General features: G+C 35.3%; 1 protein-coding gene across 1 annotated transcript in view; it reads right to left on the bottom strand.

Annotated features, from left to right (window-relative positions):
• Window positions 1–2,422: 2,422 nt before the first annotated feature.
• The window catches only part of RP1 (retinitis pigmentosa 1 (autosomal dominant)), a gene marked incomplete at its 3' end in the record, with an annotated part of 53,385 nt that continues 36,906 nt past the window's right edge, over window positions 2,423–18,901 (bottom strand). Inside the window, exons 16-22 of the mRNA XM_009071194.1 lie at window positions 17,946–18,123; window positions 16,184–16,315; window positions 10,709–10,911; window positions 7,299–7,388; window positions 5,214–5,346; window positions 4,841–4,992; window positions 2,423–2,577 (exon numbers count right to left, since the gene is read on the bottom strand). Of these exons, the coding sequence (XP_009069442.1) occupies window positions 2,423–2,577; window positions 4,841–4,992; window positions 5,214–5,346; window positions 7,299–7,388; window positions 10,709–10,911; window positions 16,184–16,315; window positions 17,946–18,123 (1,043 nt within the window). The remainder of the gene's footprint in view (window positions 2,578–4,840; window positions 4,993–5,213; window positions 5,347–7,298; window positions 7,389–10,708; window positions 10,912–16,183; window positions 16,316–17,945; window positions 18,124–18,901) is intronic.

Raw genomic sequence — 18,901 nt, 5'->3', positions numbered from 1 at the left:
TTAGGAAGATATTTTTTATGGAGAGAGCAATCCGGGATTGTAATGGGCTGCCCAGGGAGGTGGTGGATTCACCACCCCTGGAGGTTTTCAGGATGAGACTGGATGTGGCACTTAGTGCTATGGTCTAGTAACCATGGCAGGGGTGAACTTGATGACCTTGGAGGTCTTTTCCAACCCAGCTGATTCTATGATTCCATGATTCTATGATTCTGTAAGTGTTGCGTAAGTGCAAAATACACCTGTATCAGGTTAGGAGATTCATGTGGCACTAGTGTACTTATTTCTATAGCTAAACAGAAGAATAGGGCACAAAACATGTTTTCAGTATTATGGATTGAGTGCTAAGTATAATTTGCATGTTTTTATTGCACTATTTCTTAAAATCACAGTTCACTGTCAAAAAAATAGATGGAGCTGCTCTCTATTATTCCTTCTACAAAATGACGACAGGTAGATTTATCCAAAAAAGGACACATTAAGGCAAACATTGATTAGAGTTCTTATCCATATTGCTCTAGGCTATTGATAATCTTGAAACCTTTTCATTCAGAATATGGATTACCAACAGTTTTTTTATCTTCTTGCTTGGTAAAAAAAAAAAAAAAATCAGCTGTATTTTTACAGAAAAACAAAAATCAGTAAGCTTCTGGGATGTTGGATTTATTTCCTTGGTCCACTTCCATAGACACTCCAGGAATGACCTAAATCGTTTAGTCTTCTATGAAGCCTGTTGGGATTCCAGTATAAGCTGGGCAAGGTGAGTCCAGAGCGACTTTTGAAGGTTCTTTATTTTTTGTCTTGAAAATATTAACTGGCCAATACATGTAAGAACTAGTCCCTAATAAATAATTTTGTCTTACTAGACAGCTCCTTATTTCTGTCACTTCTGCTTAAACCTGGTCACACAGGTATCTTCTGCAATCCTAAACACTGAAAGGTATCAGTAACTAGTAAATTCTGTATAACTGAAATTGAGAAAGAGCTGTTGGATGTTCAGAAACTAATATCAGATTTTTAGGACAGATACAATGCTTGTGTTTCCTTAGCTAAATGAGAACAAAGACAGCACTTTCTTCATATCCTGGATCATAAAATGTCAATGTAAAATAAAACTGTGAGGCTGAAGATTAATAAATTAGAGGGATTTCTGAAGAGCAAAAACCTCCCCCATCCTTGAATAGAGCCAACAGAGAAGCTATCCCTGATGCTCATCCATGACCTATTTTAACCCCTTTTGAGTAGCAGTGTTTTCTTGTAGAAAAGTTAGAAATTTAAAAAAAAAGAAAAAAGCCCTCCTGGTTCTTTTTGATAGTTTCTTTCACAGAATAATTTTTGCTGATCAACATCTGGTGTCAATTATCACAGAATACAGCAAAGTTCCCTGCCATGCATCATTCCTAAGCCATGTTTACCACTGGAGGACAGCTATGAGACAGAGTTGATTTTACATGTTTGAGGTAAGAAGTTGGTCTGATTTGTCTGTAGAATTTCCATTAGGAAATTTTACCTGTATTATTTTAGAAAGGTAGCAACTACAGCTAGCAACAACAGTTGGTCTGCTCCAGAGAAATACACAGTCTTGTACTACTGTTTAAAAGCATGTTACTGATTGAAAGCAAAATCTTAGTTTTAGAGAGTATTATCAAGGTGAGACAGCATCTTTATCCCTGTTTTTGAGGACGTGACACCGACATGTGCTGTTCAGGGTTATATAACAAATTCATTAAAATCCAGACAAAATAACTAGGCAACCTTCATTTATTAAATATTATTATTTAAATCTTATTTATTCTAGTGCCTTGTCACATAGTCATATTGTTTGTCAACACTCCTGCATTTTGCCTGAATTATGCACATACCCAAGAGATAGACTGCAAAAGGAAAACTCCAAATGTGGGATTGCCATAATACTTTTCCAAACATGCAATACAAAGTATTTATCAATTGACTTTTAAGATGCTCATTCAATAACTTCGATGGAACAACCACAAAGTAATTCTGGGCATCCTATTTGTCTCTCTAGCCTTGCTGTTGTTCGTCAAGAGAGTACATGCTACTTCTGGATGGCAAATCTGTTCTCTTTCTCATTTAGAAACACAGTCTGTTTAGAACATTTTTGTGTGCTTTATCTTTCCTTCCTGAAAGGTAAGTCACACTTACAGCACTGAACCTGTATGATAAGGCTGTAATGTACTATCTAGAAACAGAGACACAATATAAGCATTTGGCCTTTTACATGGACCATAGAGCATATTAAGTCAAGCTATCAGTTCTGGACCAACACATTTTGTGGATTTTATGAAACTGCAAAATAATTCAAAATTGTCTTTCTCTGAAAAACTCACATTTGGTACATTGATTGACATAATACTGTTAGTGAGACATATTGAAGAATACTTAAGAATATTTTTGTAAAAGCTACCTTTCACAACTGAAAATATATTCTGAGTTGTTCTCAGCTTCTCTGACAATGACTTTATCACAGTACCAATACTGGCACTTGGTATTAGCCTCACAGCGCAACAGCACCTTCTGCAGCTTCCCAAGAGATACAGCTTCCACTGCAAAAACACTGACCTGGAAGACAGAGGAGACAGCACAGCACTTTGCAATTTGCCACCACTAAGGCAATCTGAAAATTGAAGTGTTTTAAAAGCCTGATTAACTCTCACAATGTACAAAGATGCCTGTTGGTTCTAATGACAGTGGGACTGTATTCAAAGAGCTTGGATCCCCAAAGTTAAATGTCTTTTGATGATGTATCAGAGTAAATGAGAAAGCACAACTAAAATCAGGCTGCAGTACGAATCAAAAATAAATTAGCTTTTTTCAGCCATCATCCAAAAAGCTGCACATAACCCTTTAGTATTGTCTCAGTACCTTCCCATCTACATTACTCCTCTCTGGGTAAGAATTAGTTAAAGCTGTTATTTCCTTTGTTGATATTTATTTAAAACCGACTTTCTCATCTTTTTCTCTTTTTGGTCTCACCTTCTGTATTTACATTTTATTCTGCTGGAATAAACGGAAATCTGACATGCCACTTTCCCGTTGTTACCCATTTAGGTGTGTGCTTACTGTTGGAAAAGATTGTTTTCACAGGAGCATGAAGCTGATCAGGTTTGGGTTGATAATTTTCTGTCACAGTAAAAAGCATACAGCTTTCTCTCTCTAAATGTAATGGTCCAGATCACTCTGCTCAGTAAAATAGAAAAGGAAGGAAAGAAATACACTGGAAAATTCATATCTGTAAAGTTCTCAGTCCTTGGCAAATGTCAGAACTGAGACTGCCTGTGCAACATTACTTATCTCTTGTGTATAGGTAATATATGATCATAAGCCATTCTCTCTGAAAGATTCCTGCCTTAAAGTGTGCACAGGAGGACTGCAGATTTTCAGTATTTCTTTGTATCTTCATTATCTTTATGACTCTATGCATTATTTACTGCAACCACCCAAAGAGCTCAGTGAAACAGAACTGATTTCCCCAGTGACTTCACCTTTGCACTTCTTCCATAGCACCCCAGTTTTCTGCAAAGGCTAAATCTTTTTTGAAAGGCCATCTGCATAATATGCCAATTTACCTATATTGTTAAAGCACAGAGTTTATTGCCAAAAGCTGTCAAAGATGCAAAGTGGTTTGGGTGATGAGAAAAAGCGGGGCTAATTTGTTGGCATATTTAGCATTTCAAAGAACTTACTAGGTGCAGAGCAGAATTCTATTTGAACAAATCTCAGTTACAGCTATGGTTGCTCAGAAAAGTTAAACTAGTTACGCAATAGAAGGTAAGCATGCAAAAAAGTGGTCACTCAGGGCAACTTTATTTTAAGCGATTTGCCCAATATAATGTAGAGTATCTGTGGCAAGGATGAAATCAAGTTCTTCAAGTCACCGCTCAACTGCCTCTGCCATAAAATTATATATCCCAGTCCCTTCTCTGCTGCTCCAAACAATCCACTGTCTCATTCACCCATTTCCATAACAAAGTGCACTTTGAACCATTCCCCTTAGCCCCTGTATAAATAATATGCTGAATTTACTATCAATCTGGCTAGAATAATCCCCCCCAGAAAACTCCACTTAAATTCTGAATTTCAATTTGAATAGAACTTTATCTCTTATATATTAGTAATGGTATAAAATATATATTCTAAAATAATATAGATACATTTGAAGTTTCCCAGTGGGTTATGGCTATTCTTAGCATTTTTAGATACTGCCTTTTATTTTGTAATTAAGTGTTCCACTAACAGCTTGAGACCATTGGTTAATACATACAAATGTTAATTCTCAATAGGAAGAAACAGACTTCATAGAATGCCATAAGAAGGCTAGTGGCAGAGCTAACATTAAATTCAGTACTTCCTGAAATTCAGCCATACTGTAGAAAATCAGAATTATGTATATTTTACTTATGGAGGAGCTAGGAGGTAATTAATTGAAAGAAAAATTACTCTAAATCTCTCCTGTATTAATCACAATACTATATTATACATTAAAAGGCATACATAACTAACAGACCTACTGAGATCTGAAATCATGGAACAATTTTTCTACACTTATTTGGAGCCAGGGGTAACTCACCACACCTTGCAAAAAATAAGTTATAAATTCATAGGCAACTCCTCTCATCATCCTCTGGGGGGTGTCCTCAAATATTTTTTTGCCCCATTTTCCTGCCTTTGTTTTCATTCATTCCTAGATCAGCAGAAGACTCTTTTCCTTAGTTCTTTTTGTTATTTTGCTAAACTTCTGTGATTATATTTTTATTATAATTGAGTCTTGCTTAAGTTACTTAATTGTATTTATATGGCTGAGCAAAAAGGTTTACAGACTTACCATTCCTCTCTGAAATGTGGCTGCTATACCAGCTTTATGCAGAAGTCTTAGACCAGAATCTCCTCTTTTTCCATAGATGCACAAATAAACTGCAGAATCTGTACCAGCTTGCTCCAAGTCACCAGTGTAGACAGAAACATGGTATAAAACAACTTCCAAAAATAACCAAAAGAAGAAAATACAAGTTATATGTAATCACAATTAATTTTTCTCACTATAATAGCTTACTGGAAAAAATACCAGCAAGTCCGATTTGATATTGCCCAGAAATGCCAGCCAAACTATCTGTTTTTAAGACTGCTAAGACCATAATTCATACGATATTAATACTGAAACCCAGGTAACTGAAATATATGTAACTGCATACACATACGTGGATAGACAGGTTTTCCTGCTTCCAATACTGGAAGTTCACAGATAAATGCTCTGTCATCATGATTCTTTGGCAACCATGTGTTTACTGGAAAATTCAAGGTTTTCTTGCTCTTTAGATGTTGCAGTGTCACCTGGAGAAGAAGCAAATCCAGCTATAACTCAGTTATTTTTTGCAGTGCTTTGCTTTTGCTTCTTTCGTATATCTTTTATCTCAGAAAACAATAAAGTAATCGTAAATATGACATACAAAATTGCAACATAAAAATATTTTTATTTTGACCACTACTTTGCAACAAACAAATCTGTACTTGAAATTTGTGGGTTTGCCATTAGAAATGATACCAAGTCTGATTTCTCTCAGTGAGTTGCCTCTATGTAACTCTGCCTGGAGTACTGAAGACTGAAAATCTTCTGGTAGGTGATGTTAGGTCAGACTGAGCTTTTGGAAGATGTGGAAAGATTGACACATTGCTTATTTTAAAATGAAAACAGGATGAAACTCACCATCTACATCCTTCTGAACTTTGGCAAGGAGAGGATATGTTGGAATTTTAAATCAATCTGTTCTACATTTGGCTCTTTACAGCTGAACAAAGGACAACCCATACACCAGCACCCTCTATATATTACTCTGAAGATGGTTAGAATTCAAATTCTCAAGTTATTTTCTACTGTTCATTATGATAGGTATCTTACTTCTGTTCTATAACCAAAGCAATATTTACTCTCTTTTATGAAATCAGTTATTGCTGTGTTTGAATTGCTACAATGGTTACTGCAGTTTTTGTCCATAGGTCTTGTCTAGCTAAAGAAAATCAGTGCCAAGACATTATCTTTCTGTAGTTGTGTTTTGAATGTGCATATAATATGCATAAGCCTTGCAAACAAAATTATGAAAACAAGCATACACATCCAAATTTTAACACTTAGGAAATCAGGGCAATAGTTACATTTATCTCACTTTTCCAATAAAATATTATTTTAAGTAAAATGATCATGGGTTTTAATACCACAGCATATATTTATTCTAAGATGAAATACTTTGGCAGCACTGATTCTTAATCTCTAATATTTATTGGCAGAGCTCCCCCTGCTGATTCATAACAATTGCAGATATTAACTGCTTTGTTAGAAAGAACACAGCTTTCAACACGATTTCTTTCTTTCTGTGAAAAGAAATATCTGAAATCTCAGGGTTACACTGTGAAAAAAATGTTAAAGAAATATTTTGTAACCACCAGGCCAGAAAGTAGGATTCCTGCAACCATTTGAGCAACTGAAAAATTTATACTTACATTTAATTTTACTACAGTTACAGTTAAAGTCTTTGCTTTAACATAAAAATCCGTTATTACTCTCTAATTCTGGTTGTTTAAATCAGGCTTTCTAAGAGTACTCAAATGACCAAAGGTAAACTTGTGTCCTTTACAGATTCAAATTAAGAAATAGAAGACAGGTTCTTATCTCAGTTCTGAAATACATTTTACATGGGTGTCAATATTAGCAAGAATTTAGCATAAATTTAATCTGCTGAACATCCCTAAATATCATAAGTAAAATAGAGTTAAAACAAAACAGAGAAGAATTCATTCACCAAGTTGGAAAAAACCAGCAGTTTCTTTTTCCCTGAAAATTGTCATAATTGTGAGCTATGGTGGGGGCCATTAGGACTTACTTAGCCTACTTAAGCAAACTTTGTTCATTCCTTGCATGTAGTTGTCATGGAATAATTACTGCCCCTTCATTTCCAATTTTTCATAGCCAAACTTTATAGCTAGAATATCCCTAAAATGCACTGAAGAGTACAAGCAACTTTCAGAATGCAAAACCCATCAATGCGATAACATTGGTGTCTGCATGAATTAGGAATACTGGCAAAATAATTCTACATATTTTCCATCCCTTAGGAGATGGACTGTTTCAGTGGTTTTGTGATCTCTAAAGCAGTCTGAGATTACAAAGCAATTAGAATATATCACAATCAGCATATATTGATTCATGAAGCTATGGCTTTTTGATAAGATGGGCTTTTAGTTCACATAAAAATTAATAAAATGGGAAAAATCACCATAAAAAATCTCACCCTTTGTAAATTCCACTCTGATTGCTCATTTGGTAATCCATCAAGTTCAATTCTTATCTTGTAGATATTCCCAATGCTTTTTATTTTAACCTGAATAAAGTCAGAAGGTTACAACATATAACTACATAAAATTACATCTTTGCACTTGGTTCTAGTTTTCTCTGAACCATTGTAGTATCTAAGTGCACAAGAACAGCATATAATATTTGTCTGGCAGATTTTGAGATACAAGATCCAGAAAAGATCCTGCTTCTGTTTTGTCTAGGCAGATTTCTCTCTGAGCCCATTTGGCCAGATTACAGCTTGGTGGAAGCACAATGCTTGCCAGGAAAATGATTTGGCAGATATTTGAACTCTTCCAAGTTTAAAGAGTAAAAGAAGTTGGTGAGGGTTGCTCATGAGAGCAATGAGGAAAACAAAATTATATCCTCCAAGATACAGGTCACAAATCTTTCATAATGCAGCACAATAACATGACCATAAAACCCCAGTATGTCAAAATGAAGGATATAAAATTTTTGGAGACCTTTAAGAATAAGCTCCCAAAAGCTGGCAGAACATCTGCAAAACTGCAGAAGTCACTGATACTATCTTTGGTTTCTGACTATGATTTGCATTCATTTGCACCTTCTTTGTACTTTCAAGCATTATACATGCTCTTCCTTATGAAAACTACTCTATGCAACCTAATCAATCTTCAAAATGTCAAATGAACCCTCAGCTATCTGGGGTTCCTCTGAAGTATAGCCATTATTTAAATCAAGCATAAATCGTTTTAGATCATTTTCAATGTACCTACAGGAAAAGAAAAGTAAGTGTGTTATCATGCTATTTCTCAAATAATAATTCTATTCATAAAGAGTTGGTAACATCCTATTCCTCTCCATCATTTGTATCCAAAAAGCTGTTTACATTGTACAAAAATTATTTTCATCCTATCAGAAACACCCACCAGTATATTATCCATTTATTCTTTACCTTCATTAATAAAAAGCACCCTTCTCATTTCAGAGGTCAGAATTATCTCATGTCCTAAACCAGTTTTTGGCAGACTCTGTGCTTTTTTTATAATAAACTTTTATTTTATAGTCACAACACTGCCATGCTTTAGGTAAAGGTTTCTGGAAACAAACAACTTTACCCTTGATCTCCTGATCATTGAAATGCACATTGAAATCTTTCAATGGCTATTTGAGAAAGAATCTGTGGATTTCACACCTGTTATTTGTATTGGTATAGTTGCTACATCATCCTGAATTTCATAAACAAAATAAATGCTAGCTCCAGGCTTGCAACACTGATGTGACAATACAGCTCACATCTTTTCCATCAGCTTAAGAAAATAGCTTTGTTTTGCTCTGTCAAGTCAGATTCTGATGTCCTTGCTTATGCTGCATAGTATTTCTCTCTAAAAGTAGTCTTATTAGAGGTAGCCTGGAGACTCTGGGATTAAAGCAGTAGTAAAAAAAGGGCTTATATTCAGCTTGGCTGAAAAAACAGCTATTGTCTTTTCCCCCACTGCACAAATAAACTAAGCCACTTCTCAAGTAATATGGGAGGTGGTCTTCTCATTCACAGAGCAGGTGTTCACTGAATATGGAACTATTATGTTGTCATGTTGTCTGTTTATGCTCACGAATCTCTCTTTAGCCTTCTGTTTAAAAAAAAAAAAAAAACCGAAAAATTGCATGGTAATTCCATGTATCAACACAAAACAAAATGCAGTGGACTTTGTCAGAATGCAGAGTGAATTCTGCCTAAAACATGTAGTGGTTGTCCAGAAGAAACACTCTGCCACAGTCTTGGGAAGGATTAAACAGGCAATGACTATTCACATGGGTAAGGTAAGAACAGGAAGACCATATATGAATGGCTTTCATTTCTCAAGATAGATGTACTCAAATTGTTCATAGTTGAGCATATTGCTGATACAGTGAAAGGTTAAAGAACTTCAAACTGATTCCAGATTGCCTGATTATTACATTCTTTCAGAAGTTGCTCTCTTCCTAGAAATCCGGGACAGAGCTATGATTAAGTTGATTACTTTAAAAAATAAAATTTGGTGTCCTCTGCCCTAGAATATATCAGTGAAACCGTATCAAGTTCAAAGGTGGAAATGGTAAGAAAAAGATGTAATTTTTTTTAAGTCTTACATTCCTGTTCTCATTTCAAGACCTATCCTGTTAAACAAGTAGAGGATAAAGTTTAAAGGGAAAAAATGAAATAGGAGCTCTTACTCATAGACGTTTTCTTTGTGGATTTATCTACTGCAGACTAAGAGTGAAAAGCACTTCAGTGACATTTGCTGTTTCATGCCTGAAAGCAATAGTGTCAGTGCAATGCAAAGAATCACAGTAGTAGCCCCAGGTGCTGAGAGAAAGATTCTGCTAGCTCACAAGATCAATATATGCAGCACATAGCCATAATGGTCCATATCCATTTTAGAGAAGGGAAATTGGCTCATGTCTTCAGAATGTGTAGATTAACTTTGCAAACATACCATTACCCAATGTTGCTTATAAATTATTCACTAATTAGGAGAACAGGATTCCCTGTGGATCATAAGCCTATATGCTTAGAAAATGAACATTATGGTAGGTTAACTTCCTGCATATGCCCAATTCATAGAGTATTATTATTAATATTATTGACAGCAACCATCTTTGATTGTGCCAAGATTATACTAGAAGAGTTGATGAGTGCAGAAAAAAATTGAAAAATTTAACTTTTGCTGTATTTTACTGAAGGCAGCAATGTTACATGCATTTCAGACAGAAAGATTTAAGCAAAACAGAAATTTTAGCTCTTTTGGTAATTTTCTCACAGCCTACCTAGATATTGCTTCCTTATTACAACAGAGGTAGGGTTATTCTTAAATAATAGCAGAAGCTTGTGTTTCATAACATGATAATGTGTAATTTTAATTGGGCTCTTGTTATTCAATAGGCAAACCTTCTGGCATTTCAGTCATTTGTGATATGGCAGCTCTGAAAGAGGTTTTCTTCCTTAACTGAACCACTTCCATAGCATACATTTTATAGTATGCTTTGAAAACTGTATGCCTGGAGATTTAATTACTAAAGATCCCTAAATGATATGCAAGTCTTACAACAGACATGGTTTGTTTAGAAGTGGATAGTGTTTAAAGCTAGTTTCAAATCAATTGCCTTAAAGAAATCAATTTGCTCCTGCATTTTTCCCATTTGGTCTACTATATGAGGGCAGGAGCTTAAAAGAAATATTATTTCCTCTGTTCCTTACTATATATAACAAGCTGATTTAACACAGGACTCATAGAGATTAGATTTTATGCAGTAGATATAGGAGAAAAACATTTTTTCTTTTCACATGACAGAATAATCCTTGGAAAGATACACATTAAAATAATGTTCTTAGCCTTCATTAGCTACCTGAAATTTATCTTCCTGCCTGGGAAGAAACAGCTGCTTCCTGTTGTCCTTGCCAAGAGTTATCGGTCCAGCTACTCCTCTGTCTCCATATATCCAGAGAGCAACATTTGCTTCAGTTCCTCTATTTCCTGTCAGTATTGACACTTTCCATTCATCATGTGAAGGAAGGGGACACTCACCACCTTGGAGATTTCTCATTTCCTCTATGAAATAAAGAACATTAGTGGGAGACGAAAACTGACACGAAACTGCCAGTCTGTGTTGTAACTTTTGCACATAAGAAGGCCATAATGGAGGGGGAATTGTATTTTTTATGGCAAGAGAGAGTCTGAAAAGATTGATTTATGTTTTTTGTCTACACTAAAATGCACTGATTAGTTGAGCTACAAGAATCTGCTGGAAAAGAACAAGTTATCTGTCACATGCACTATCATCACATTCTTCTTCATACATATTCTAGTGTAGAGTAAGAATGCTATGATGCAGAACTATGACCATTACACTGACATTTCTGGTTTCTTAGCCTGACATTTATAAATTAGTAGAATTATTCCTCTAACGCCTTGTGTTGGGACATTACTAGCAGAGTCCCACATCTGGGAATGGAGACAATTTTCATTTCAATCAAAAAAAAATCAGTAAATTTGCATTCTTCAAGTTAAATCTTAACTAAACACTATTAAAAAAAAAATCAAAAAAACCAATCTTAACTAAACACTATTAAAAAAAATCAAAAAAAAGCTCAATATATCCTTGTTCAACCATACTTATGCATACAGTGCCAGCATTTGGGTAAAGTAGGCTCTGCATGAGTGAGACAATAGCAGCACAGTACTACTTTATGAATAAATTTCACGGCTTTAATGGCTGAGCAAACACAGATTTGGAAAACATAGGCTTCACTTTAGAATAGCAGTGGTCTTCCATCTACCCTCAAGAGAAATATATATATATATATGCAGAGATGTCAAACGACACCTCTGCATATGATATAGTAAAACAGACTCTATTAGGACAAAGGAATTTAGTTTTGAGTATTCAAATAAAAGTGGAGTTTGCAAACACCAAATGTCTGGAACACTACTTTTCAATAATGGGACCACTGACCATGGAGTCCTCTCCAAAAGAGGGAGTCCTTCCTGCCAAGAATTTATAGCCCATTCTGACATGAGGCAGTTATAAACTCTAAATTTGACAAGATGAACCTACACATTGTCTATATACTCTGTCCTCCAGGGGTTCCCAAACTGTTCATCCTGAAGCCTTTTCAAGCAACTGAAAAGAGACTTTTCCATATGCCACCAATATGAATTTGTTGAAGAATTCCCAGTGCATCACTATGGATGTTTCTGCTGCACTACATAAGCTGTTTAGTGCTATCAGAGTTTTTCACTTTTTTATTTGCTTGATTCAAATGCTGTACTGGGTTTCTCTGCGGTGGAGTTTTCCCCTTCACTTATTAAACTGCCTTTTCATCAAAGGGAAAAAAACACAAACAAACAAAGCCACAACCTAAAACCCCAAACAAAATAAAACTAAAACCACCAAACCAAACAGTAAAACAAGTGATGCAGAAGCTATTTCTTACCACCAGCAGAACGGTGCCCAGCTAGCCCCAGAGGAATGACCGCTTTGGAAAAACTCTGATTCACTTTTATTTCTGAGCATGACAATATATGGTATGGAATATTTCTTTGGTCAGCAGTGCAGACTGAGCAGACATAGATTCTGCTGTGCAAGTGATGCTCAGCAACAGCTAAAACATTGGTGTGTTACAACACTCTTTTGGTGACCTGGCTGAAGCACAGCACCAGACAGCCTGCTAGGAAGAAAATAAGGCCCATACCAGCCACATCCAATATGAGCACTAAAAAAAAAAATAAAGCAATACATATGACAGAAATTCACAAAATTTATCTGACTGTGCTTTGTTGCTTGCATGAAAATATAAATTTGAAGCCAAAGTGAAAAGCAATTTTGAATCCTTAAGACTTGCTTCTTAATGAACTTTAATGAGCAACAAATCCCACATCCTGATAAATGATTGCTGAAGCAAATTGGGTAAGTGAAGAGGCATCGTTTCATTTCTGAGACACAGACTTGGTCTTCCCTTTAAATTTCCTTAAATGCACGGTTAGAATATTAAATAAATGAGGTTTTTTTCTTAAAAGTTGTGCTCAAAAGGAATTCTACAGTTTCTTGGACCATCAGGTTGTCCTATAATTAAATCAGCATGGAAACTAAAGCTCCAAACCTTAATTATGACCCACTAGCATTGATATCTTAACTGATGTGAAATATTTACACAAGGAATTGCAAAGAAATTAGGATGCAGCACAATGCTCTGCAATAAATAAGAACTGACGTTTTAAATCAGAAGAAATTTAGCCCTGGTAAAGAGTCTAAAATTTGGTTAATCAACTTCTAAGACATTCAGAACTGTAGGATTATGACTTTTACAGCAGTGCCTTTAACAGTAGTACTATGACTTTGGAGATGATTTAGTGATTTAGAAATAGGCAGTAGTGTCATAATAATTGCTGGTTTTACTGCATTCTTCATCATGGCAAACTTATTCAGAAAGAAAAAAATTCAATCCACACATCAAAAATAAAGAAAAACATCTTCTGTTTACCCAAATAAAAACCTAAGTACACTTGTCTTTCAGTGACTGAAATAACAGAACTATAGTAAATTGGTTCAGTATATTAAATATTTTTGAGAACTTCACTATACAGCTTTCCATAACTGTGGTTACCTAAGCCCTCACCTGTAGCTCTGAAAGCTAAAGTTCCTTCCAGCTATCTAAAACCACATCTTTCTTACAGCAAAGAGATGAAAATGTTCATGAAATGTGCAGGTATTCAGGAAACAGAAGGAATCCCTGGCTGCTCAGTGTGCTTAGCACAAGAATTCCATAGTTGAGCAAATTGCTACGCAAAGCAGTTACTGCAACCTCCAACTATTACCTTTTGGAACAATTATAATGCACAAACAATTCACAGGCTTGGAATGCTTTTTGCCTCATAATTTACTGGTTCTTTTTACAAATGGAAATCGGTAACATTGATTTGCTACAGGCTAAAAATATTCCAGTCTGAAAAGAGGATTTGATGGTTACCCTGCATTAGTCATGGGAGTTTACACATTTCATGACACCATGCTGTAAATCTATTGCCACCGAAATTCATTCTGATAGGCCTGCATGAGAATGAAGTCACAACTCTTCACACAGTTCAATAAAATAATCTTGTTTTTAAATTTACTTATTCTAAATCTGAAACAAAAATAAAATGGTCTTGCCTCAGAAGACCCTATGATTGAGTGGCACTTTTAAAATGAACCATCAGAAAAATTAGTCTCAAGAGCAGAAGTTTGGATAATAAAGCTGATATATTTTTACTACACCTCTGTGTATCATCATTCCCAATGTTAACCAAGTGGAAGTGAGATAAGATCTTAGTTGTATCTGATTTTGTCTTGCAAACAAAATATATTAAAAAATTAATAGCAGCTAATAATATACCAGTCATACAGGAAAGGAATGTGGAGGACAGAGAGAGCATTTCTCAGAGACACAATTTGTTAACACCAAACCACGGAGATGTTCCCAAGGTCACAGACTGTATTAGTGTCATGGAAGCTAATGACATCTGAGGTGTTAAGTAGAAGCTGGGACATGACATCATTGCTGTAGAGTGAAGGAAGTTCCTTGGGAACAGTGAGCACACGCTGCAATAGAAGCCCCAGCTGCTGTAACATGGGTTTTGGCTTAGTTAATCCTAAATCTAGCACTATTTGTGAAAACAGAAGCCAAAACATAGTTAGCAGACACAAACATAAAAACGATGGCCTGGTCAGTCTAAAAGTTAATCTGCTCTGAATTTGGCTGTTAAGCCTATTGCTGGATTGTACACTCAGTACAAATATCACCTTTTTTCAAATGTTAGCTGGGAGTGAAAAAAAGCAAATGAGTATTTAATAAATATCAGTTTAAAAATCAAGGCTCACCTGTGCATGTCAAGAGATAGTTGCCTTTGTATTTTAAGTAAAAATATCTTACTAAAAAATAGCATTTTCTTTGAAGGGCAGAGTAACTTTGATATTTCTATTCATTTTTGCATAAGCAGAGTCTACATTTATGAATGCCAGAAACACTTCTTACAAAGTGCTATAAACTCTATGTAACCAATTTCATGGCAGATATTGCTTCTATAAAAGGTCCCTTTGTATCCAAACCTAAAAACATCCAGCCTCTTTGAAAATAAGTTTGATGGCTTGTGTATTGTTGCCATAGGTTTCAAACACAGCATATCTCACCAGCTGATGATAATCCACAACACTTTGGGAAGGCTTTGTGGCACAATGATGCAACATGAAGTCTGAGAGATTAGAAGTGGAAAGAGGGTGTTTTGAGCTAAAAATGGAAGCAACATTGCCAGAAATAATTAATAGCAATTAATAATAATTCACACCTATGTTTGGAATTTAACCAGGATACTTTGGTTCAACTGAATTAATAAAAAATCCTGCCTGATACTTCACATTATACCCTATGAAGAAATATGCCATATTTGGTGTCTTGTTCACATAGCCAGATTTTTCATGTACACTCTGAAGCAGCAGTCTGAGGACCACACTCAAAACCAAATCAGCAACCCACTTGAATTATTTGCAACATGAAGGCCTTTGAGACAGCCTCTTGCTGAACAAGCAGATCTCCCATAGTGCAAGCTCCAATATATACTTGTCTTTAGTGCTCATTCAAGGAAACAGACATTTTTCCACTATAGAATGTGTCTCAATATACTCTGTGGGGCTCAGTAGTTTCCATTTACCCCATCTGCTTCTCATGGTGATATGGCACAATTCAGACTATGCAGACAGGGTCTTCAGGTACATTGAAATAATAGAGAGACAGGAAACAAATATGACCTTTTCCACTCTTAAAGAGGTGTATAATTCCCTGTTTTGCTCAGTTGTCTAGTTCCTTAGTCACATCTTGTTTGGTTAATAGGATGCTGAACATTCCTGAAAACATTTTCTTAGACCATTTATGAAACTTCTGTAGCTAAAGAAGAAAGCAGTTTATTCTAGAAAAATACATCTGGTAGACCATCACTCTAGAAGCATGACCAGAGCATTGTTTATCTATTCCTACCGGCCAAAACATAGGTATAAAACTAGCATGCAATGCACCAAAACATTCCTCTAGTTACTTAAAGAAAGAAAAGTAATGTGAAGGTGTTCAACAGTTACCTGCTGATTGCTGTCTTATCAATAAACCACAATTCAATGCCGTTTTAAAAAAAAAAAAACAATAACTAGTAATGTGTTTTCTGTTGCATGTATGTGTGCATAATTCAACAATCTAGAAAAGCCATTCATTGTCCTTCCTGAGATAAGTCTCTGCAAACATACACAGAGTGCAGGCTCAACACCATGCCGTATCACAACTAGTAAACTGTTGCTTACTTGAGGGTGGGGGAGTTGAAGGGCTTTGAGATATCAACTTCTGGGTTTTTGCTGGTTGGAGCCGAGATTCTCTGAAGTCTTTCTTCTCTTGGTTGGGTGCTGCAGATGTTCCCATAGGCTCTTCCCGGCCAACTTAAATAATGAAATGTAAACTCTGTCAAAAACTACAAGCCTTTTTTTGTTTGTTTGTTCAGAAGCTAATAACAGATCTCACAATTGCTCAACACAATAGATTTCAAAATCTTTTCTCTATGTGTTGCCCAGCCACTAGCAATAGGATTTTATTGCTAGCAGAATGCCACAAAAAGTGGAAAAAATTTTGATCTTGCATACCAATAAAAGTCTGTTTCATGCTTTGAAAATCTAAGTAGCGATGTAACACTGATGTATGAATAAAATGTCTTGTTAAAATGTAGTTTTCCCCAAAATAAGCTTCTCTACTCCCAAAATGTTTCCTGTCTTAAGAGTAGGAATGCTGAAATGAAAATTGCTAGAGGCCATTTCTGATGATGTGAAGCAAACAGACAATATTTATTTCTCTCATAGAAAATATTAGCTCCTTTTTATCTTCCTTTTACTGAGCAACAAGGATTTAGGAGAGCTGAAGCCTGTAACAAAGCAACATTTAGCTTTATTTTAATGACATCAGTAAGCATTGCTTTGAGAGAATTTCTATTGAAAACATTGTTCTTCTGAAATGTAACAAAGGAAAATAATTTCCTCATTTCTACAAGGACACAGTGATCAAAATATTCTTGTTGCCTTGCAGCAAATAGGGACTGGATGGTAGGGATGCCATTACAGTGACTTTTATAATGCTTCTGTCTGTCTCAATCACAATATACATAGAACAATTAGTAAAACTTGTTGTATGCTTTGACATTTTCTATTTGCTAGTGAAAGCATTCAAGACAGGCTTGTTTTGCTTGTGTCTGGAAAAAATCTGACCAACTTCTCAATTTCAAACTGACGCCAGTTTAGCCTTTTCATGAGATGCTTCATTTTTTGATCTCCATAGTTATGTTCGCCAGATATGAATATGTTTCCTGTAAATAGTGTTTCTTGCTTTTATAATTCAAGTCAGCTGGCTGTCTTTGGTAAGCAATTATTAACCAAATTTAAAACTTCATTCTCTGAAGGAGAAAAGGCAAGCAGGTGACCCAGAGTATGCTGAGACCTAATTTCTGCATCCTAGCTAATTGATTAGAACAGGTCAGCTCCTTAGCAAGAAATCTTTTTGACCATAATAGCTCTCAAATCTGACTATAGAACAGAAGAATGACGTAATGAATATACTATCAGGGGAAGTATAATGTATTTCACATCATTAAAAAAGAAATGTAACACTGCCCTATTGAAAGTCTGCTAATTCCCCTATAAAATCAGGAAAGACCATGGTATAGCTGGCATCAAAACAATATCTCTCAGGCTTTCACAATCTGTGGCCAGAATGGCCAGAAATAGACCCAGGAACTCAACTCCATCTCTCGTCACTTGCTTTGACTCTCATTTTCAAAAGTTTGTTAGTAAAACAACAGATATCTTCTGTATCATTCATTACTATAAAAAGAAAGGAATGAAGCAAAGTTAACGAAATACATAGGAGAAATTATGTGTTTACAACAAACTTTTCACTTTTAAAACTATTGAAACACCACAAGGGAAATTGTGTCAATTTGGCTTTTATGCTGTTGCGTTTAACTTTGTCAGTTAGAAACACTAGTCACTAAATCAGACTGTAGACTATTGAGAAATCACATACATTTGATGACCTGTGGGTAGAAGAAAATATTTCTTTCTCCAGTGTTACTGACTGGTTTAGTTTGGCCGTCTGGCAGGAGACCAACATATATCCCTTTATTTCGCACTGATTCTAGGCTTACAGATCCAGTTTCCAAATTCTTCTCGATTTTAAAGTGACAGTATTCATCACCTGTGCCCTAAGAAAATAAAAACAGAAACATGAATTCAACAATCAAATTCATGTAGCTAGACACACTGGATGTTTCTAAAGTCTTAAATATTACTACCTTCCCATAATATTTTAGATTAACTTTGCATTCTTCACGAAATGCTAAATGATTAAGTACACACATACATACACCTACCCACACCTTAGCCCTCTTTATTCCTTTGTGACCAGAAAGACTGGTAATATAATTTAGGTAAATGGAAGTCCAAGTGAAAGCATTCTGATTTATGTTAGGATTTAGGAAAAGTCTAAGATGTTCAAAGGAGTTTCCCCACTTAAACAGCTTTCAGAGGATTAAGGAATGTGAACATATTTACTTAAAAAAACATGGGCATATACAAATTGATACACAAATGTTATACATAGCATAGATTTGCTAATGTTACATAATTCATCTATTTAATAAATTTTTTCCTCAATTTCATAGTGCTTAAAATTTTGATTTCAAAACCTTTACCCAACACCCCTTTTCCTCCAGACCTCCTGATCCATTGGTGAGAGTATTGCTGAAAAAGTAAGAAACTCATAAAGCCTATATTCAAAATATGGATTAAATATTTTAATCAATGAACAAAATATACTGGAGTCAGTGACAAAACTCTCATGGACCTCACATTTGAGTATTTACACATCTCTATTTCATACTCACTTGTCTTAAACTCCCAAATAAAAATTATGTGAGAATACTTCTCACATAAATGTGAGAAGTTTAAAAATAGATGCACAGAATCACATTTCAAAAGTCA

This window comes from Acanthisitta chloris, unplaced genomic scaffold, assembly GCF_000695815.1.
Source record: "Acanthisitta chloris isolate BGI_N310 unplaced genomic scaffold, ASM69581v1 scaffold3053, whole genome shotgun sequence".
Lineage (NCBI taxonomy): Eukaryota > Metazoa > Chordata > Aves > Passeriformes > Acanthisittidae > Acanthisitta > Acanthisitta chloris.
Note: the sequence above shows the minus strand (reverse complement) of the source record. Positions and strands in the feature narration are given on the sequence as shown.